Source organism: Rhipicephalus microplus, chromosome 3 (genome assembly GCF_043290135.1).
Source record: "Rhipicephalus microplus isolate Deutch F79 chromosome 3, USDA_Rmic, whole genome shotgun sequence".
In the NCBI taxonomy this organism is placed as follows: Eukaryota; Metazoa; Arthropoda; class Arachnida; order Ixodida; family Ixodidae; genus Rhipicephalus; species Rhipicephalus microplus.
This window is the reverse complement of record NC_134702.1, coordinates 103,768,201-103,791,487: the sequence shown is the minus strand read 5'-3', so window position 1 is coordinate 103,791,487 and position 23,287 is coordinate 103,768,201. Positions and strand designations below refer to the sequence as shown.

Below are 23,287 nucleotides of genomic sequence, written 5' to 3'. Positions count from 1 at the left end.
GTCTACACGTTGCAAACACTCCGGCATAATTATTTATTATCAGAAGCAGCAGAATGAACCAAGTGCGCAACTATACGCAGGTGTGCATGCGACCTTACGGACTCGTAGTGGGCACTTCCCAAGGGTGCTTTTAAAAGGCATTTAGAATAGCTTGAAAGAGCTAACACTACTACCACAGATCTTCGTTTTCTTGTGGCATGATCGAATTGTCCATCGAGACGCCAATGAAGCGAGAACAGCAATTGATATGACGATGCGAACGAGGCCTGATTTTACTATCATATTTCACTCGGAAAGACTAACTTAAGCTTCGTCTAACCGTTTTGTTCTCTTGCTTAGTTGTACAGGGAAGGAAGAAAATAAGGGAGGGGAGAAAGGGGGGTAGGTGGACTGCTGTTTCACTAGTCGCTTGCACCGCCGGCTACGTCTCAATGGTTCTTTGGCTTGTGTTACTGGGACGCCACTTACTCAGGCCGTGCCGCTTCAACGTCAATGTAATCGAATTTTATTGTACCGTACTGCGCGCCCTCGTAGTAACCGCCCAACAGAGTTAGCGCAATTGACCGATCATGCCAGTACTCACATGTAGACATCTTTTTTTTTTGGGGGGGGGGGGGGGGTGTGATTATGCATATTACGCGTAACTATTTACTTCACTTCTGTCTGTGTCTTTACCTGCTTTTAAATGGTACAATAACGTCAAAATAAAATTATTTTTAGGTTCCTGCTAACTGTACAAAGTCCTGCCTAAATGGTGAAGGAAAAACAACAATGGAGCCTATGCTGAATGGGACATTATGCATTGTAAGTGTGAAATGAAAGTTTCATTGTGATAGCAGGAACCTCAGCTCAATTTCCCCAAGTGAAAGAGTAGCTTCAAATAAGTGCCTAGAAAGATTTTAAATTTTCTTTTCTGTTATTTTTATATTGGTAATCAATAAGTAAATAATCGAAATTTTAAATTGTATGTGAAAAATAAACCATCACTTCATAGTGTGCACTTGTCACTGTCTGCTTGCCTTCCTGATTGTCTACCGCACAGTATAGCCGAATCATAAATCCTCTGTTTACGCTACTGTGATTTCGGATATAGGCTTATAATGCGTAACGTAGGCTACATATAGTCTCATTCTGCAGTTTTAAAAAGAAGATTCAGGTCCACTTACCATCTACAAAAACATAATTACAAAAACTACAAGAAATATTTTGTAATCTTTCAAGTCACTGCGGCATCTTGGGCAACGAGCATGCCGATGCAGCTGCTCGATCAGCACACAAAGACGGAGTACAAGAATATACTCCATTCTCAAGGACTGATGCGGTATTGAAAATGCGAAAAATTGCTATTGGAGATGTGAAATCCCTCTGCCACACGGAATGTTTACGGCACACGCGACTGCATAGGCTAAACCAGTGTGGACCTCTGCCCCCGTCCTGACTCTCTCGACTTGAAACAAACGGTGCTTTGTCGACTGTGGCTCGCTGTCGCTTTTACCAAAGTTTTCTCCGTCCGAATCGGCATGCAAGACAGCGCTGCCTGCGATCATTGCGCCAGTGATGAAACGATAGAGCACGTTCTCTGTCACTGCCCTTGCTAGAGCGTGCAAAGACAGCCGCTAGCTGCTTTGTTAGCCCGCCTTGACCTCAGAACAATCAGTGCTTGAAAGCCGACATAATCTGTCTTCACACAGTAAATCAGTGAAGACTTTATTGAACTTTTTGAGTGGTAGTGGCCTGTCGAATAGGCACCCCCCCCCCCCACTCTTTTTTTTATTTTTCGCGCGTCTATTTTGCTCTTCGCTCTCTTTATCATCTTTCTTCCCTTTCCCTTTGTTCAGGTTAGCGAACCAGATGCCCAATTTCTGGTTAACCTCTCTGCCTTCCTCTCATTTTATTCTCTCTTGTAGTCTCTAAAGCATTTTTTGTTCTGAAATCTCAAAACCTTGCCTATTGAAATCTTGTTATCAACATGCAAACCGCATGCACGTATACATGGTTACGTTCTTTAAACGTAGTTTTGTGAGTCATATATATCTGTTATTGTTGTCATGATCGCGGCATATCCGCTCAATCATTCGCTTTCCTATACAAACGCGAATAGTATGTAGCAATTTTTTATGCTTATCTCTGTATTCACTGTTAATTTACGCTGAGAGCTGTCATTGTGGTTGGGTTTGGGGTTTACTGAGAGCAGGCGTCTTGTGAGGCTTTTATTCCTTTTCGCCCGTCTCCTAAGCAAACTGTACCCTTTTTTTCCGGTTTTCGCTATATTAAACTTAAATTTCAACTTCAAATAAATCACCAACTGGCCCAACCTTCTAGTTTCATTAGTTTCCCAGAAAAACATCCATTACAAGAAGCCATGTCCCTTCTTTAGAAGAAGCCATCTTTACGATTCTATTACACTGTTTGTGTAATTTACATGGTTCTAAACTATTCGTATCACTAACCGCAATGACTATCACGTAGGTATAATGCATAAAATCCAACCCTTCGCGGTGTTTTGAAGTCGCGTTACTGTCAGTTTGGTCGTACTAAATACAATACATTGTTTATCAAAAACCTGATTGATGTTGAAACCTAATTTCAAGTGAAAAAGTCGATGCTATTTCTTGCTGGAAGGGTGTGTTCAATTGGAGCATCGTGTGTACCTGCCTCTAGTATTAATTTTGAGAGTCTGGGTGGCTTTTTTGTTTCCTATATAGGTATAAGTGCGTATATATGCGTTATATTTGAAGAAATGTGTTCGAAATTCGCTAAAATAAGGAAAATTCAATGTTTTTCTTATGTCTTGACAACTACATGTTCCGTAGCCACGGGCGTTTTAAAATGCCTAAGTTCACCACTTGGGCCAATAATTTAGGAAGCTAAAGCTATTAACTTTTTATTGAGTGATGTTGGGGTGCTTTTTTTTCAAGAGCCCCCTGCAGATTAGAGATTCTCAGAAACCCGCTTTTCGCAATAATTTAGCAGCAATAAAATTCACCCATGTTTGATAAGCGTGACTGACAATGAGTGACCGTCGTTATATCAACTATCATCTGACTTCTTTGTGTCGCTTTGTGGGCGGCACTTACAATTCTGACACGCATCGCACACATGCGTTAACAGAGCGAAAAAAGTACACAATATGATGGTTGTCTTAAACTGTGACCTAATTCTAGTTATCTGCTTCTTGGCCTATTTTATGATATGGTATCGGTTTCTCCGTTATATCTGTTTTGATTTATTTACGCCACCCTAAATACTAAAGGACGCTTTGTCTATAAGTCAAAGCTGTGCGCGTGCCCCTTACTTGTACTTTAAAATGCATGGCACGGCCACCAGTGCTCGTGCACTTGTCTTGTGAGGTGGAAAGTTGGTACGTATTGCGTGTTCACAGCAAACTTTGCATTGAGCCTACAGGCACAAGCAAGGTCACTTTACTCGCTACAGTCACCGCGTTTGGGGATGAATTGAGCTGCTAGCTAGAAAAGCCACAAAGTAGGTGTTCGTGGAATCAAATATTAGCTTTGAAAGTGGTGAAGTTCTGCTCTTCATGTGTACCTGTACCTTTTTTCGTGTGTTCTGCTTTGCGTTTGAGCAACCTCCTGCCAGTGCCAAACTGTGACAGCTGTTATTTCGCGCTTACTTTGTGTTTTCTTGCGTCATTTGCGGTTGAGCAGCGAAGAGAAAGCTTCAAACTGCTGACGTTTCTTCGTGTTACATTGCAATTTGTTGCTATCGCATTCGTTGCTCTACCCTTGAGACGGAACTAAGTTTCTGTTACCTGCTATCACACCGTGAACTTTCTCTTCAAAGCTTTCTTTTCTCTATGCCGAGAATAAGGCCTTCACCCCTACGTACTAAACATCGTAACACCGCTGTTTCTGCAGACATCCACGGTGGCCTTTTGAGAAGCAATGAACTCCAACAATAAAGTGTCAAGTGATTTTACTAAAAGATCAGATTTCCTTAATAAAAACTGCTGATCACTGACAGGCCTATGAGAGACAAAACGTTGGTCGTTGAAATTTGGCTCGTACAAATATACACATGTGACCGTGTCACCTTCGATGCCTATACGTACACAAACCACTCCTGTATTCTCGCTGTTGGAGAAACGTTTGTGCATTATGCCACTACACTAATATGAAATATGAAAACTCCTCGCTTAAAATTCTATACCTGTTATCGGCTATAAATGGAGCGGAGAGCAGGACACGCCCGCTGAAGAATAATATTGTTGTGCATCATCATCATCATCATCATCATCACCACCACCATCATCATCATCATCATCATCATCATTTCTGGATCATCATGCCGTGCCTCTCGCGCAGCTAATGCTAGCTCGAGCTGCGCGAGATTTAGAGAGAGAGAGAGGGAGAGAAGAAACTTTATTCAAGTGTCCCTGCTGGGGTCAAAGGTGGCGGGGGGCCAGAAGACAAGCCCTTCTGTAACCCCCTTCCTCAGGCGGCGGCCCGGCCTTGAACCCTGGCGGCGTCTTCGGCCAGCCGGACAGCCCAGAGCTGGTCCTCCGGGCAAGTGCTGAGCAGCAAAGCCTCCCACTGCTCGGCCATGGTGATTGTGAATGTAGAGTTCGTGCTGTGTTTAACTGAGTGAGTAGCTTCGGGGCAGGCCCATATAATATGGTCGAGCTCAGCGTTAGGTGCACCACACGTTTTGCATTGTGGTGTGTGAATAGCTGGGTAAATACGGCTGTACAGTGACGCACAGGGGAAAGTGCGTGTCTGTTATAGACGCCAGGTAGTGGACTGCTGCTTCCTAAGGCACTTGTCTGGTGGGGGTATTTAAGTCTGGCCTTGCGGTAATACATTAGGATTTCTCCAAAGGTAACCATTCTGTCCCTCGCATTGTCGTGAAACGAGGAGACCATCGTCTCTCGCTCAGCCGCGTCAGGTCGCGAGGGGTGGTGCTCTGTTGGATGACGCGCCCGGTGGACGAGAGCTCAGGCGGCGTCATGAGCGTGTTCGTTCCCCGCAAGCCCCGAGTGGCCCGGAGTCCAGATGATCTCAACGCGGTGACGACGTAACACAGCTGTACTTGTGAGAATTTGGAGCACCGGTTGGGAGATCAAACCTTTGGTAAAGTTGCGGATAGCAGTCTTGGAGTCGCTGATGATGCAGGATGCTTGAGTTAAAGCGTAGGCGAGAGCGATGGCTGCTTCTTCGCCTTGTTCTGGTTTGTTTGCGCGAATGGTGCCAATTGCGGTAATAATGTACTGCGGCCCGGTGGCGACAGCGAGGGCCATGGCCCGATGCGTAGGATATTCCGCTGCGTATACATACGCCACGTACGTGGCTTTCGCGTAACGCTTGCCTAGTTGCTTGGCGCGGTCTACTCGTCTTTCCACGTTATATTCAGGGTGCATATTGCGTGGTATGGGGGGAATCACGAACGTGTCGCGAATTTCCGAAAGAATTGGGAGTTTCTGGCCAAACTGGGAGACGTAAGGTACGCCGAGTGAGCACATTAGATGACGTCCTGTAGGAGTTTGGCCTAATCGTTCGTAGTGCGATATACGTTGGGCTTCAATGAATTCGTCTATAGTATTGTGAAGTCCTGGGTCATTGAGTCTCGCATTGGGCGTAGACATGGGGAGATTCAGCGCGGACTTGTAGCAGCGCCTGATCATTATGTTTAGTTTTTCTTGTCGGTGAGCGTAAGTTTCATAAATGTAGCAACATAAAAAATTCTGCTTATGGAGAAGACGGTCACCAGTCGTATGAGATTGACCTTTCATGCCGTGCTGTTTATTGGCGATGTGGGAGATGAGCCTAGTAGTCTGATAGACATGATGGTGTAGTAGTTGCATTGTTTCCGAATTGCCGCCGTTCGGTTGAATGCAGAAGCCCAATACGCAAATGGTAGGGACTGTTCGTATAGGGTGACGTTGCACATGCAGATTTATCGTGGGAAGGTCTCTGTTGTAGGGAGATCTAGGTCGATAGACGAGTAACTCTGACTTTTGGGGCGAGCAGGACAATCCTCGTTGTTCAGCGTAAGTTGTGATTGTATCAATCGCCAAATAAAGTGCATCTTGTATCTCTGCGTCACTACCTCTGGCAATCCACAAGGTGATATCGTCCGCGTATATGCTAGGGTGGAGGTGGGATATATCTTCTAGAAGTGGTGGAAGGTGAAGCATGGCCAGGTTGAAAATGAATGGAGAGGACCGACCCCTGTGGTGTCCCTTTCCCACCGAGAAAGATGGAAGGTGCAGGCAAATTGTTGACCGAGAGTGTGGCTGTCCTGTCCGTTAAAAAGTTGCAGATGCAGCGGTAGGTACGGGCGCCTACGTTGAGCGTGGCGAGGGTGGCAAGGATGGATGAATGTAGCACATTGTCAAATGCCTTGGTAAGGTCTAGCCCCAGAATAGCACGTATCCCATACCGAGAGCCGTCTTCACCGTCGATAATGTGACTCTTCAGTTGCAGCATCACGTTTTGAGTCGAAAGTTTAGGGCGGAATCCGAGCATTGTATGCGGGTAGAGGGCATCTTCTTCCATGTACCTTTGTAGTCGAGTGTGAATAACATGCTCGAGTACCTTGCCGACACAAGATGTGAGAGATATTGGCTGAAGGTTCTCGATAGCGAGTGGTTTTCCTGGTTTAGGTGTCAGAATGACTGTGGCGGTTTTCCATGTTGTTGGTATTTCTCCCGACTCCCAAACCATTTGCAGATAAGATGTGAGCGTTTCAAGTGATTCTTCGTAAAGGTTTCGTAAAATTTTATTTGTAATTTTATTCGGGCCAGGCGCTGATTGGTGTCTCAGTTGTGAAACTGTGGACCTCACTTCCGTTTTTGTAATCTGGGAATCGAGGGCTGGATTATCAACCCCATTGTAGCATGGGAGATCAACGAAGTAGCACTGACAATGTACCGACTAGACAGGTGTTGGATAAGGTCTTCATTGGTACTTGGATAATTGTGCAGAGCGGTGATTAAGGAGTGGCGCTGAGTAGTTTTTGTCGCTGTTGGTTCTATCATACTTCGAAGAATATTCCACGTTTTGGGCACGTTAGGTAAGCGTTCCATAACGTTACAAAGCTGATGCCAGTTCTGGCGGGAGAGTTGAAAAGCGTAATCTTCAATTTGACGCGTTCATATAGCGATGCATTTGCGTAATGAGTGGTTCAATTTGTTAGAGTTATAGCACTTGCGCAGACCAGCGAGGGTCTCCCACATGTGCAGCAGCTTGGTGTCTACCGTGTCGCCTACGGCGTCTTCTGGGGGAGTCTTGGTAGCACGCTTAACGTCTCGTAGTAAGGAAGCTGTCCATTGGTCGATCGAAGATGCAGATACTAGAGAGGCCGTTGCCCGCAATTCGCGGAAGACATCCCAGCCAACGAGGGCAAGCTGTTTGGATTTCCTGCGCTGCGGGCCAGCCTTGACGATCGTTTGTATTACGTAGCGGTCGCTGCCTAGATGTTCATGAAGGTTGGACCACTCTGCATTCGTAATGTTCGCAGTGAAAGTGAGGTCAGGAGTGGTGTCTCTGGCAACGCTGTTGCCCAACCGCGTAGGGTATGCCGGGTCTGTAATAAGGGTGTAGCCAAGATTGTGGGTGTCTTGCCACAGCATTCAGCCTTTTCTGTTGTCGTGAATGTAGCCCCAAGCGGGTGCGGGAGCACTAAAATCCCCTACCACGAGGAGGGGGGAAATTCTTGCCAACTTTTTGACTTAAGATAGGAGCTTGTGAAAGCGATGTGGTTGTCGTGGGCTGCTCTAAACATTGACCAAGGACACACTTGTGGATGTCCGGCGAGATGAAGGGAGGATTTCTATTATAATGTGTGGCACTGTATCAGAGAGCGAGGGGTGTTGAATTACAGGGATATTTCATTTCACGAGGGTGGTAAGGACTTCGCGACTGTCAGGGTCTTGAGCAGCCGCAAAGGAGGCGTATCCGACCAGCTTAGCCTGTGCGCCTGATTCCTGTAAAGCAATAATATCTGGTGTATCTGTTTCTTTGAGTGTGGATAGAAATTGTTGTAGGACGCTCCTCTTATGGTGGTAGCTACGGCAGTTCCACTGCCAGATGCTGTACTGAGTGTGTGGATTACTCACGGCCATCTTGGTTAAAGCGGACATAAGGCTTCTGATGCGAGTGTGAGCGAGAGCGATGTGTACACCGCTCAAGCTCCGTGACTCTGCTATTGTAGCTGGCAAGAAGACTCGAAAGTGTGGCTTCAAGGTTGTTCTGGATAATTGTCGCTCGGGCTTCTAGCTTTCCGTCGAGCATTAAGGTTAGTTGGGGCTCTAACTTTGCAGTGAGGATATAATCGAGGGATCGCTCTAGCGTTTGCGCGATGGTCTGTTCAAGCATTATCGGTAACTGCCTTTCAAGTACGGTTTGAATCATCTCGTGGAGTTGCTGCTGCGGTTCAGATTCTACAAGCAAAATGGGTGCTGAGGTGGTAGGTGGTTGCGACGATGGTGTGGCTGGTTCTTCTGTGTCTCGAGCCTTTCGTTTAGGGGGTAGGGGGTTGGAGGTGGTATTGGCGTGGAGGTCAGCAGAGTGAATCAAGGAAGAGGATGGAGGTTGCTGGGCAAGTTGTTTCCGAAGAGCAGCGTTTTCAACGCGAAGTTCTTGTACTAACGCACGGAGTGAACGCAGCTCCAGTGTGATAGTACTTAACATGGTTTCCTTATTAGGTGTGGTCGTGTGTGTACTTGTAGGTGCTGTATTATGTATAGGAGCAGGTTGGGAGGCAATGCTAGCCCAGCTTACCGTAGGGGTGGCGAGGGTGAGACCAGGTTGCCGCTGCTGAAGGGGGGGGGACCGTCCGAAGCCTCGGGTGCTGCAGATCCCAATCGGAGCTCCTGGGGCTGATTCTTGCATCCCTGCTTTGATCGGCTGCGTGAGCCACGACGCTTCGAGGTTGGACTGGTACTGTGGGAGCGGGTGTCGCTAGGCTTCACCTCTTGGCGTTCCGGATGAGCATCTTGCGTGGAAATCATGGTTGAGAGGTACTGTTGTTGTTGGAGCTTAGCTTTTTTAGGGCGACGATAAATGAGAAGACGAGGTGTCTGGTAGCGTTGAGGACAGGTTTTGTCACCTGTCTGGTGGGCTTGGCCGCACAGAAGACACTTAAGGGTGCATGGATGAGCAGTAGCAGGGTTGGCTGTGCCACACAGCGTGCAGATTACGGCGTTTGGTTTGGGGCAAACATCCGAGCGGCGGCCCACTGCCCCGCATTTGTCGAAGACTTCGGTGCGCTTCTTATGTAGGTAACATTTGTATTCGGCTCCTCGATAGTAGACATTGAAAGGGACTTGGTCGCCATCAAATACAATGAGTACCGTGTTTGTCTTTCCCATTCGGCGAGCTTGTAGTATCGTGGGGTTGCGGACACTAACAAGACTTGCTGAGATGTCTTCAAGAGAGTCGTAGGGAGGGGGGGGATATTGTGGATCACTCTTTTTGCTGTGTTCTCAGGGGAAGTAACGTAGGCACGAACATCATAGGTTTCAGTTTCCACCTGTAGTTTGAAGATCCGACTGTAGATTTCTGCGTTGGATAGATGAGGTGTGCTTACTACGATGAGATTAGCTTCAACGCATGTGCGGTAAATGTCTTCTTCGAACAGCGTTGCGTGCAGATCCACTTCGCGTAGAATAGCATCGCGCAGTTGTGCTTCCCCCACTTTGGAGAGATTGAGGCCGTCCCTCGGGCGAATCACCACTTTTACGTGATTATCTGGCAGACGCGATTGCCTGGGTTTGCGAGGGAGACGCTGGGCAGATTCGTTCAGCATTGGGGTATCGGAAGCGCTTCCCTGGCCAGTTGGCGATGCCGGAGCGTTCTATGCATGCTTGCGTCTCTTGTTTCGATGGCTAGAGATCCATCCGGCTTCGAGGGTGGCGTCTTCAGGGGTGATCTCAGTTCCTTCGGCTTCGACCACTTCCATGGTTGACACTGCTGCGATTTCTGAAGGTAGGGCTCAACGGGGGCGAGTCAGATGGAGTTGGGTGGCACCGGCGTCGCGGCGAGGAGCAGCTGTTGTGGCAGCCGCCACGCCAGCGTCGGGTGGCGCGAGCAGTGCGATTTCGTCGTTGCGGTTAGCGTCTCTATCACTTGGGTCAGGAAAAGCTCGCTCACCAAAAATCTTCCGTGTACTGTAGTGGGGGGCTAGTTGTATTGGGTGCTGGGGTGCTTCCAGTCGTCGACAAGGGCGATTGAAGATATTTAGAAGTAGGGGTTCAACGCTGCCTTTTCCACATGCAGGAGCGAATGGGTGTGCTGCTGCTCTGCATCATGTCTAAGGCGTCCGAGATTTAGAATAAGCTTACGTGCCTGGCGGTTTGGACATGGCAGCCGCCGCCGCTCCACTTCGGCAATCGATTAAGGTTGTGTTCTAATTCTTAGACAGAACGTAGACAGTCTACGAAGACTGCTTAGAAGACAGCAGCGATCCCTTGCTGTCCGAGAAATGGAACACATTTAGACAGCTTTCACGCGACGATTCGCCACCTCTGGTCGAGAAGAAAAAGCTAAAATAAACAAATCTAGAAGTTGTATTTTCTGGCCTATTTCGTGTTGAAGTAAAAACAAATAAACATTACTCAGTGTTGAAGTAAAAACAAATAAACATTACTCACATTGAGCGCCCAGGAAAGCGTCTGTTTGTGTGCAGACGACCGTTTTGGCGAGATTTGATCTATCTGAGCGATTCGCTGAGACGCCATCTTGTATAGACAGCAAAGTAGCCTACATCGTATTTGTCTTCGATGCGTTCTTCTCCGAACTGCCTGTTTTGGCGGCTACGTGAAAATTAGAGTGGGACTTAAGATGGCCACCGTCCATTTAGCTGTCCATTTAGCCGTCTACGGAAAATATTGAAACAAACCCTAAAGCAGCGAGCTTACACGACCGCGTTGCAATCAAATACCATAGCCACCACATTGTCTCGATCGGCATTTTTTGGGTTCGTTGCGTGGTTTTGGACACTTATCGATTCCGTTTGCATAGCAGAAAATAAAGGTCCGTTCAACCAGTTTTATTTAGGAGAGGAACTTTCATTTTTTTTGAGCAAGTATGATAGTGAAAAGTGCCCTTGAGACAATTTATTTAAGAGACGTCATTTTACGTTCCGAAGCATAAATTCGTCAGAGTTATAGCAGAATATTGCAATAGCAACACGAATATTGGACATTTTTATGGTGGCTTTCGATTTGGCACAAAACGCACAACTTAGGAACTATTCGAGTGGTAGCTCACAAGATCCGAGTTCTATTCCAAATGAGCGCTAGTAATAACTATCTAACTGCTTCATTGCGTAAGATAAAGAAATGCGTTGAGATTGGTCACATCCAAGCACACAATTTCGGCACATATACAGGTCACACCACTTTTCGGTGACAGCTGTGCAGTCTCTCGTTACCGAATGAGAAGCACACACAAAAACTTATCTGACAAACGAAATATTATACCGAAAAAGACTCTCGGTTGCAGGTGCCAGAGAACCACAAGAACGTTTTAGGGGTAATTATAATAGCGTGACAAAAAGCATGTACTTTCCCCGGCCACTTGTTGCTTTTACCACATAGCCTATGAGAGCTGCCTAATTTTCAGGCATTTTGGTTCGACTTCGATTGAAAAGCTCAGTAAAAAAGGTTTCAAAAACGACTTGTGGTTTCAAATTTACTGTGAACTACTGTTTTTATTGGTATGCTTCTTTATCATGCAGGAAGAACAATGTAACTTTCTCGGTTGTGTTTGTCAACCTTATTAAATGCGAAGCATTTCTTAGCGATCTTCAGTGACTTTGAGCGTATCTATCTATCTATCTATCTATCTATCTATCTATCTATCTATCTATCTATCTATCTATCTATCTATCTATCTATCTATCTATCTATCTATCTATCTATCTATCTATCTATCTATCTATCTATCTATCTATCTATCTATCTATCTATCTATCTATCTATCTATTTATCTATCTATCTATCTATCTATCCATCTGTCTATCTATCTATCTATCTATCTATCTATCCGCCTACGACATTCAGCTCTCCTGGCTGTTCCGTAAATGGTATCGATAACAAACTTGGTAGGCATAACATAACTGTATGAAGAACATACTTGAGTAGTCATAACATGAAAATCATGACATGTATATCATGAATGTCATCATTTATATTTCATGGTCCTGCAGCTCTTGTGGTGGTTTCGCTCACATGGCACGTTGCAAAACTGGTATGGTGTGACATTATTCAATGGCGAACACAAGCGACAGACCCTAACATGAAAATCATGACATGCGTGTCATGTAACATTAGCTACATACCACGCTCAAGATGCGCTCGCGGCCGTTTCGATGGCGTCACATATACCAATTTCGGTATTACAGTACGTGAATGGATGACGAAGGTATGTGACTGGTGCAAACATGATAATCATAAGATGCGTGCCATGTAACATGACTGCCTGCCACGCTCATAATACGCTTGCGGCCGTTTCGCTAGGTTACCTTATACCAAATTTGGTATTATGAGACGTGCCCGTGTGCTCAGATTTGGGTGCACGTTAAAGAACCCCAGGTGGTCAAAATTTCCGGAGCCCTCCACTACGGCGTCTCTCATAATCATATGGTGGTTTTGGGACGTTAAACCCCACAAATCAATCAATAATATGAGACGTGAATGGATGACTAAGGTATGCTACTGGTGCAAATATGATAAACATGAGATGCGTGTCATGTAACAACATAACCACATGCTACGCTCATGATGCGCTCGCAGCCATTTTGCTAGCTTCACATGTACCAAACTCGTTATTACGTGACGCGAACGGACGACATAGGTAAATAACACATTCAAACATGATAGTCACGACATGCATGTCATGTAACAGCCTGACTACATGCCTCACTCATGATGCTCTCGCGGCCGTTTCGCTAGCTTCACATATGCCAAATTTGGTATTACGTGACGTCAATGGATGACAAAGGTATGTGACTGGTGCAAACATGATAATCATGAGATGCGTGTCATGTGAGAACATGACTACATGCCACAGTTAAGGCGCCAATAAATTTCGACGTGACACGGTGTGCGTGCTCGCCGGCGTTCATTTTGTCGCGTCACACCGGCGTTGCCACGCCAGGTGCCGGTCCTGCGATATACTCGCAGGCACGCTCCGCACTGCGTTGCTTTGACGCATGCGCGTTTCTGCGCGTCCGGCGTCGCTTCGTCGTGAAAAGAAGGAGACGCAGTAGTGTCTCCGTAACGCACGAGCGCGAAATGCAGCATGTCATATTTCGCGCCAGTTACTGTCACGCCTGGCGTCAGACTATTGAGTTCTCGCGTTTTGTGAACATAACGTCGCTGTGCCCAGCATGCGCGCGCGTCAGCGCTCTAATGGAGGAAATTGGGGCCTTCATAATGCGCTCGCGGCCGTTGTGCAAGCTGCACATATACCAACCTTGGTTTTACGGGACGTCAATGAATGACAAAACAAATGACTGGTGCAAACATTATGATCCTGACTCGCGTGTCATGCAAGAACACAACAAAATACCACGCTCATGGCTTGCTCGTGGCCGTTTCGCTAGCTCCAATTATAGTAAACTTGGTATCACGTGACCTGAATAGATGACAAAGGTAAACGACACATCGAAACATGATAATCATGACATGGAAGTCGTGTACGGCACCGCTTACCTTTACCTCGTAAAGTGGTGCTGATTTCAAAGTGACATATCAAGTTTTTTCATTCGTGCTTCGCCTATCATCGATTCCGACTCTGTGTGGGATCTGGCAATTTTTCGGCTTTTTACTTTTCAAAGCCCACATCTGCTCAATGTTTCGGGATCTCTCATCTGTCGCAGAAGCTCAGTGAATGTGCTGCACGTGTATGGATGAGTGGCACGAAGAGGGTGCTTGAATGACTCAATGGAACTGCCTTGCTTGTATAGGGCTGGCAGAGCACGTACGTAATTTAACTGCTGTAGTTTCGCTGGTATTAGCTTCCTCAACTACGTTATTATCAGCAATTACAGGCCCTGGTGAAACTTTATAGCCAATATCAGTGAGCTAAGCTAGGTGAATGAGTTTCCGCAATGCTTGTAAAGTTTTATTTTACTTAACGCTATGGTGTCAACTGTCGACTTCAGTAAGAAAGAGCATGATTTTTCGTATGTTAGTTGTTTTACGCAAAAAGTGAACGATGACAGTGTAGTTGTATTTTCTGCTTTGCCAGTTCGTCATTTTCACTGTTTTCTTTTTTCAGGTAACCTCAAATGATGAACTTAAAAAAATGAAGCCTTACAAAAATTTCTCTTGCCTTCTTGGCGCTTGTAAAGGAGGCTGCTGCGTGGGCGACAACAACTGTACGTGGTGTGTGAAGTATCCTTACGGAAACATAGTGGTCCGTGACTAACCTTTCAATGGCATTAAATAACGTTTTGTCAAATCGTCACCTGCATTACCTTTTGGTTAGGCCTACGTTCCTCGTAATTGTTGATATCAACAAGAAATGCGGCCATTGAGGGTGAGACATCATGTCACCGTATCCGCTCTTGGTTATAGGTTAATCTTTATAGGAGTCAGCAACCAATGCCTAAGCTAAGAACAGCTGCACATGAGAGTACTTGCGAGCGCTGTTACTGCTGCGAATATGTGTGCGAAAGCCTATATGTGTTTTCGCTTTTTAAGCTTCCGCAACTACACCGTTATTGTCGCATGAGTATTTTCAACAATCCCCCGCCTCTTGTAGGGGAAGAACTATATAGGATGAAAAACTCCGCTCACGCAAGGTGGTCATGGTGGTTCAAGTAAAACTAAATGAAAGAAAAGAAAGACTAATGCTAAAAGAAAAAATAGTATTACATGACAGTTTTTTGTGGGCGAAAACCATTAAACAAATATAATGAACGTCACCAGATTTATATCGACTAGCTGGGCTCTTTTTAAATGCACCTGATTTGAGATTACGCATAATTCGCTCCACTAAAAACCTCGCCGGCATAGCCGGCACTTTGATAAGTGTCAGATTTAATGGGTCCCGCTCTTTAATGGGTGCCATGTGTCTGACGTAAGTAAATACCGAGACACACGAAACCAAGCGTCATCTGTGCAGTTTCACAAAAGGGGAACACATATGGCTTTATAAAAAAAATCACAGTATATCTACGGAGTGAATGATGATGAGTGGCGTCTTTGGCGTGAGTGGCGTGAATGACGTCTTTTGCCTGCCTGCCTGCCTGCCTGCCTGCCAGCCAGTCTGTCTGTCTGTCTGTCTGTCTGTCTGTCTGTCTGTCTGTCTGTCTGTCTGTCTGTCTGTCTGTCTGTTTGTCTGTCTGTCTGTCTGTCTGTCTGTCTGTCTGTCTGTCTGTCTGTCTGTCTGTCTGTCTGTCTGTCTGTCTGTCTAACGAGCCTACACGGCCCTCCGCTTTGTCATGCCTCGCCAACAATCCGACACGTGCGCCGACAATCCAGGAGACTGAGAAGGGCACTTGTTCTCCGTAAAGCCTCTAAAACTTCGTAAAGTAGCGAATTCCGTGGTTATTCACACGCCTCCTTTCTTTCCCTTTTCCTTCGACCTCTCCGAGGCCGACGCTGCGTCGGTATTGGCCAGATGCCGCCACGTGGGACCACTCGCAGTGTTCGTTTGTTTACAATCGCTCGCGGCTGCCATCTTTGCTCTAGAGACGCGTACTCCTTGGGGCGCAGCACATCTGTTTTAACGGATAAGAACTTGTTCTTCCTTGCGTGCTGTGAAATACCTTCATCCAAGAATGACGTCGCTGTTCATTGCCGTGAGTAGTTGTGGCGCCTTCTGCTGCCAGAACAAGTCTAGCGATGGCCGAAAGCTCTTCATGGTACCGCCCGTTAAGTGCAACTAGTTGCGACGAAAGATATGGTTACGTAAAATCGGAAGTGAGAACTTCAGGCCGACATTTTCGAATCCACTTTGCGAAGTTTGTTGCGGGTCTCTCATTATGAGTATGGTTCGACGTTTCCTTTAACACCGTGAACAAGTCGCAGTTAATTGTGCAGGACGTCGTGATATCTCACGGTCGTTTCATTAACATTTCTGCGGGGGCTGTTTTCATTTTCTTTTTTGTCAACAATACTTGATTACGTGTTCTGCTTGTCGTTATGCGCTGACTGGTTTGAGTTCACGGTACTGTTTGTGCGCTGAGAATGTACGCGGAAAGGCGCTCGAAATTGTGAGAGTGGAACTTCAGAGATTTCACATTGCTGTTTTAAAAAACAAAACTGGAGTGTCACGGCTGACATTAAGATTGGTAATCACCATTCGATTTCGTTGCATGCTCTTATGTTTCAGAGCGTATTGCTTTCTGTGGCTCTTATGTGTTGACCGATCAGCCGGGGTACTCGCGATGCAAGGGCATGCGGCTATGCAAAGCGTGCATGCCTTCAAGTCATTGGGCGCGTCGTTTAAGAACCTCGCACACACGTCTCACTTCACGGGATAGTTTATTTGCTATTTCATGGGAAGGTTTTTATCCGTGAGTGGAGCTGTCGTGAAGTAATCGCGTATGGCGGCCCGCTAGTTCATTCAAACGCAAGCTCATTCTTTCAGCAACACTGTTCATATGTGAGATACGTCCACAAGTCGCACTTATAAAATATGATTGTTGGGTCTTACTTCAAGAAACAACCACAGCTGTTTGGGTGTATCAACTGTGCGCCTTCTCGCATATGCTTTACCAAACGCTAAAATTGGCTGCCGGTGACATCACCGTTCGACGTCAACAGCATCAACGCGAGTTATTGCTTTCACTGCATACCAGCCACTGTGAATGCTCTCAGCACATATTGTGTACACTATATACGGCGAAGTTTGCACCACCCATGCGCTGAGTAAGGAAAGACGCCACACTGTCCCGTCGGGTGCTATCGCGCCCGCTAACAGAAAGGTAAACCATAGCAGTCGCGCATGAACGTTTGAGCGATCTTATTTACAGTGTGAAACTTATTCGCAGACGCCTTAAACGATTGACCAAGAAAAAAAATGGGGGTTCTCACTAACAATCACAATTTTGCGTTTAAGAACATACATATTAAGGGGCGATGCGCACAAAGTTGACATCTGGTCAACGCGAAACCGAGTGACTCGATCAAGGCATGATCACATGTACGCGAAGCGCATGGCACTAAACAAAGCTGTCGTGAGCCAACGTTACAATCGTTAAGATAATTTTAGGTGTGCTAGACGACTGGCGCGAACGCTTTTAGCACGCTGCCTGCCGAGCAAGCGCTCTCGTCGCGAAAGGGTGTCTGCTACTTAAGAGCAATGCAGGTGGTGCCACGTTCGAAACGAGAGTGCAAAGAAGAGAAAGACCGAGGAGAAAAGAAAGTGGAGGAGGAGAGGGTCGCTACTTTACGAAGTTCTACGGGCTTTAGTTCCCCGCGCACCAAGGCATAGCCCACGCACCAACCAATGAGAGAGTAGCGCTACAGCGCCGTCTAGAGTATCCTCACTCAAATGCAGTTTGTGAGTTCTATAAGACAGCGCCATCTAATAAAATGTTCTGGAGATACTGCTGGTTACGCATGGCCTCAGACATTGTGGGCGCACGGCGGATTCCTCTCTAGACGTCCCAGACACACGGAGAGCGCGTGTTCCCACAGAAGGGCGTGGCCCGCTTTTTTCTCCGAACCGCGGCGCTCTCTTTCGGTCGAAAAGGCTGCCACGCTGTTGACGAAGCTTCTATGTGGCGAGAAAAAATGTTTTTGTGCTTTTATATAGCTTTGTGTTCGTTGGAAAATGTCGTGTCAAGGAGTACGAGAGGCAAAGTCAATCTCAGGTGTTTTATTTTCAAATGGGGTTTTTATTTTGCCTTTGATTGGCGCCGATCATGTTAGAGCAGTTGAAATTGTGATGTCTCTGTAAGAGATCCGCATTTGCTCGAAACAATACTTCAAAGTTCGCGGCCGTATAGAAGGGGGGGGGGGGGACACCGGTAAAGAAGAAAGATTAATTGGCAGCATATCTACGGAGTGAATGATGGAGATTGGGGCGAAGCATTCGTCCGTCCATTCGTTCTTGTTTCCGTTCATCCATGCGTCCGTCTGTGTGACCGTCCATGCGACCATCCGCCCATCCGTGCGTGCGTCTGTTCATGCGTCCGTCCCTGTGTTCGTCCATGCATCCGCCCCTGCGTCCGTTCATGCGTCCATCCATGCATCTGTCTGTGTGTTCGTTCGTCCATCTATTCAACACTCCAAGTACCACCATCTCGCATCTTTTCATCATATATTCTTCATATAGAAGCACCGCCATCCAGCGGAAATTCCAAGGACTAAACGAGAAGTGGCACACGCTCACTTTCTTACGGCTTGCGCTTCGGGTCTACTTCCCACCTTTAACCACCTCGACTTCATGGTATTTACTAGTTCACTGTATTCATGGCACTGTGGCCCAACGCTCGCTAAACCAATCTAAAACCAAGGAGGTTACGCCCAGCGAGTATAACGATGCAACCTTTTCCTGTCAGATAGTGCTCAATGTACATGCCAATGGCTGCTAATGGGAAATGAGAGACAGGAGAATTCGGCAATAATTTCTTACGGCTTGCGTTTCGGGTCTACTTCCCACCTTTAACCACCTCGACTTCATGGTATATACTAACTAGTTCATTGTATTCATGGCACTGCGGCTCAACGCTCGCTAAACTTTTCTAAAACTAAGAAGGTTACACCCAGCGAGTATAACATAGCAACCCTTTCTTGTCAGATAGAGCTCAATGTACATGCCAATTGCTTCAAATGCGGATTAAAACGTGCGCGTTAACTAAAAGCCGAATGCTCTTGTATCTCACTCCCCATTAGCAACCATTGGCATGTACATTGAGCACTATTTTTTATTGTTCAACAACGCACAGAAGAAATCTCTCACCAGCACCACCTTGGAGGTCAAAATGTTATACTTGTTACATACTACAACGGCCACGAGGGATGAACAGGTGCCGTTATAAGGAGCTTCGCCCCTAAAAAATGGAAACCCTATCCGCAAGAGAGGTCAGGTGACTGGAGCGTTCCACGTACATGGATTAGTTTTTACACTCGATTGAATGGATTCTTCTTGCTCTCATTTAACTAGCGCTGATTTTCATTGTAACGCTATTTCGAGAATTCTCGCAGAAGCCCTAATGTGACCACAGCTGCGCCATGATGTGGTTTTTTTTAGAATCGTTCCTCGCTTCTTTAGCTGGCACGCCGACCGTCCAGCCACAACTCGCCACAACTGGTCTAGACACGTTCAGTGAAACTTACCAACGTCAAGCAAAACGGTGTTTGGTGAGCGAGGGATAAATAAACAAAATCGCAGCATATGGACGGAGTAAATGATTAGTGGGGTGAAGCGTTCATCCATCCATCCGCCCGTCCGTGCGTTCGTCCGTCAATGCGTCCGTCGACTCTTATCGCACTACAGCACGCATCGGATGCATGGACGCTTTGCCCCACTCATCATATCATTCACCCCGTTAATATGCTAGCTACGCTGGATAGAAGGACGACCGACCAATTGATGTGAAAAAAAAAGCTTCGTTCCTAAAAGCAATAAAACCACATCACGCTTCGCGTCGCAGCTGTGATTACGCCAGTGCGCCTGTAATAATTCTCTAAACAGCGTGAAATCTAAATGAGGGGTAGTTCCATAGAATGAACAAGAAAGTGATCCAATTATTTGCATATAACCAGTGAGCACACAATGTGGCATTCGAATTTCGCTTGTGGATTGGGCTGTATGTTTTTAATAAATGTGGAGCGTCTTATAATCGCACCTACTCGCACATCCGACGTGGGCGGCACAGTTGACACCGCCACGGCGCATGCTGGCATCTCGTGCCCAAGTTTTTTTTTCATATCTCACGTGCAGGAGGGCACGCATCAGTATGACGTATTCCTGAAATTAAATGGAAGAAACCAAACCTGACGTTACTTTCTCTAACAGGAAAAAACAACAGGATTGACATAGAATTTATTGTATAAACTGTAACCAGTCAGCAACCTAATTAATGAAAAGCTACTATTGACTCAAACGTTCATTTTGACTTCCACTCCTAAATTTTCTCTCCTCTATGCAAAATGCCAGCGATACCTGCTTGCAAGGTAGCCACGCGAACGCCACACATGAGCGCGTTACAAAAAAATAACACTCGCTGAGGAGAAACGGTCGCTGAGCTGACCGAACTCGGCGCTCAGCATCAGTAAGGCTGCGTTCACACTGAACATTCCGGCCTCCGAAAGTGCTCCGAATCCGGTTCGGCGGCGGCGAGATCCGCCGAAACGGCCCTCTCCTCGCCGATCGCTCGCGGACCGATTTTTGCAGCCTCTGCCGCCAAATCGGTCACTGCGGACCAATAGGAGCGCTAGTCAAAGAATTTTGAAAAATGGCGGCCAATCCCTACTCACTTGTTATGCCGCAGTGCTCGTAACTGAATGTTGAAACCAACGGGAAACCAACCTACTCTGTGCCGACTTCGCGTCCGTATTTCGTGGAACAGGTGACCGAGCTTGCTGTTGGCGTGACCGAGCTTGTTGCGGTCTTGCAGAGCAAAACGAACCCACCAACGCTGCTGGCGTCGGTGGTCTTTCTGCTCTTCGTGCATTACAAGACAGCCACTTGCCCGCAAAGTAAGCAGTACTGTCTTTTCTTGCTTCTTGCGTACGAGAATCGTCGAAGTATACACCAACGGATAGCGTAGTGGCGTTTGCGAGCCGCGACAACAACCGGGTGACAGCGCATTCATCCCGCGTTCGCCCCGTGGTAGATGGCATATTCGGCGGCGCGGGGCACATCCAGTGCGAACAGCACTGAGCTTCGGCGGCAGGGGAATTTCGGTCGCTGTAGAAAGCGGATGTTTCAGTGTGAACTAGGCATTAAGGCGCCTTCACACTTAGCCTCAAAGAGAGCTAAAGCGGCGAAACTCTCCGGAAACTAGCTCAATTCGCCGCACAAGCGGCCGGAAAACCACGCCGCGTGGCTGGCGCGAAAAGATCGGTCCGTGCGTGATTTTCTCGCCATGCGAAACCGGATCCGGTTCTTGCTTCGCAGCCTAGGCTACGCTAGATCGAACCACGTGACCTAACCAGCCGGCCGAATATTCAACATGGCGGTGCAGGCGGCGGTGGTGGCTAGCATTGACCCCAATCGAAAACTACCCGTGCAGCACGACGAAGCTTGATGGACTCAACGAGGACGCACTCATCGAGAGCCTGACTTGGATTACGATCGCCGAGAACTCTGGAAGTAGATGTTGCAACGGCAGCGAGTCGGCAGCCCTAGCGTGTCTCGCGTTGTGTACAGCCAGCTGAATGCACCGCCGTCGATGCCGGGGCGTTCGCTCGAGTCGTTTCTGCAGGCTTCTCTCCCAAAACAACGTTTGAAAAGGTGCGAGCTTTTTCACTGCTTTGCGCGAATGACTAGAATTTGGTAAGAAATTTAGCGCTCAGAAAGCAGACGAAATTGAATTAATTCTCGAGGCATCGACGGCAGCGGTGGTGGGATGGGGCAGAACTAATGTGAACATCTTCGACGCGCGTGGCAGGGGCGTTCCGTCCGCTCTGGCATTTTCGTTTTAGGAGCGAAGCTCCTTAAGGCGTGGGTTGTGCGTCCCCTGTATGTAGCCACCTCTCGTTCAGTTCTAAGTATTACGGTAGCCACCGCCCGATCTAAAGGGTAAAGCCATATCCATCCGTCCATCGATCCATCCATCCATCCATCCATGCGTCCGTCCGTCCGTCCGTCCGTCCGTCCGTCCATCCATCCGTCCATCCGTCCGTCCGTCCATCCATCCGTCCATCCATCCGTCCATCCGTCCATCCGTCCGTCCGTCCGTCCGTCCGTCCGTCCAAAAGATGCAAGATGTTATAAACTAGACGGCGGTACGTGTAGTTGATTATGAAAGATGCGAGGTGTTATAAAATAGAAATGATGCCACATATGGCGCGTGTCATCGTTCGATATAGTGCGGCGACGTACGCTAGGGGGAGCGTTGCAATAAAATCGAGTGGGCAAAATGTACGGAGGATTCATGGTTTACCAGGTTTACCTCCGGAGCTTCGCCCACTCATCATCATTCACTTCGTGGATATGGCGGCATTTTTTTTTCTCCAACTCTCAAGTGTGAACGCGGCCTAACAGTCTTGCTCTCTCCTCGAAACGTGCCAACGCCGTCAAATATGGCGCGAAAGTCGCGCTCTCAAAGCGTCCAACGCTTCGCACTCGCCCACGAGGCTTCCCCAGTTTCTCTTTCCAACTACCTCCCTTGGCGCCGCAGAAGCAGAAGACAGGAAGGAGGTCTAGACGTCACCGGCTCTGCGACGACCACGCGCTGGTTACAGGTGCGCTTTGGTCACTTCTGGTCACCCATTCGCACTGTGAGTTATACGGTGTTGAGTGGATATGTTGGGGAATGAAACAACGAACATCGATATGTTTTGCTTGTTGGAGAAGAACGTCACACACTTTCAGGGTTCTGTGTATCTGGTATGAAACACTGCGCGTTACATAGCAGTGACGATTCACATTTTTAAATGAGAAGCATTTCTTAGCAAACTTCAGCGACCTTGAGCGTATCTATCTATCTATCTATCTATCTATCTATCTATCTATCTATCTATCTATCTATCTATCTATCTATCTATCTATCTATCTATCTATCTATCTATCTATCTATCTATCTATCTATCTGTCTGTCTGTCTGTCTGTCTGTCTGTCTGTCTGTCTATCTATCTATCTATCTATCTATCTATCTATCTATCTATCTATCTATCTATCTATCTATCTATCTATCTATCTATCTATTTATCTATCTATCTATCTATCTATCTATCTATCTATCTATCTATCTATCTATCTATCTATCTATCTATCTATCTATCTATCTATCTATCTATCTATATATCTATCTATCTATCTATCTATCCATCTATCTGTCTATCTGCTACAGCTTTTAGCTCCCCTGGCCGTTTCAATAATGACATCGATACCAAACTTTGTATGGCAGAACATGACTGTATGAAAAACGTATTTGAGTAGTTATAACATGAAAATCAGGACATGTAGGTCACGAATGCCATGATTCACATTTTATGGTCTTGCAGGTCTCACGGTGGTTTCGTTCACATGGCATGTTGCAAAAATCGTATGGTATGACATAATTGCATCGCGAACAGAAGCAAAATATCCTAACATCAAAATTATGATATGCGAGTCATGTAACAACATAACTACATGCCACGCTCATGAGGCGCTGGCGGTCATTTTGCTAGCGTCACATATACTAAATTTGATTT

At 46.7% G+C, this 23,287-nt stretch overlaps 1 protein-coding gene across 6 annotated transcripts in view; it reads left to right on the top strand.

The window, feature by feature from the left end:
* The window catches only part of LOC119159971 (uncharacterized), an 81,660-nt gene extending 67,228 nt beyond the window's left edge, over positions 1-14,432 (top strand). For all 6 annotated transcript variants that reach the window (XM_075890075.1, XM_075890076.1, XM_075890080.1 and 3 more), the window contains 2 exons: positions 721-804; positions 14,244-14,432. In XM_075890075.1, coding sequence (XP_075746190.1) covers positions 721-804; positions 14,244-14,393 — 234 coding nt within the window. In that variant the 3' untranslated portion in view covers positions 14,394-14,432. The remainder of the gene's footprint in view (positions 1-720; positions 805-14,243) is intronic.
* The last annotated feature ends 8,855 nt before the right edge of the window (positions 14,433-23,287 follow it).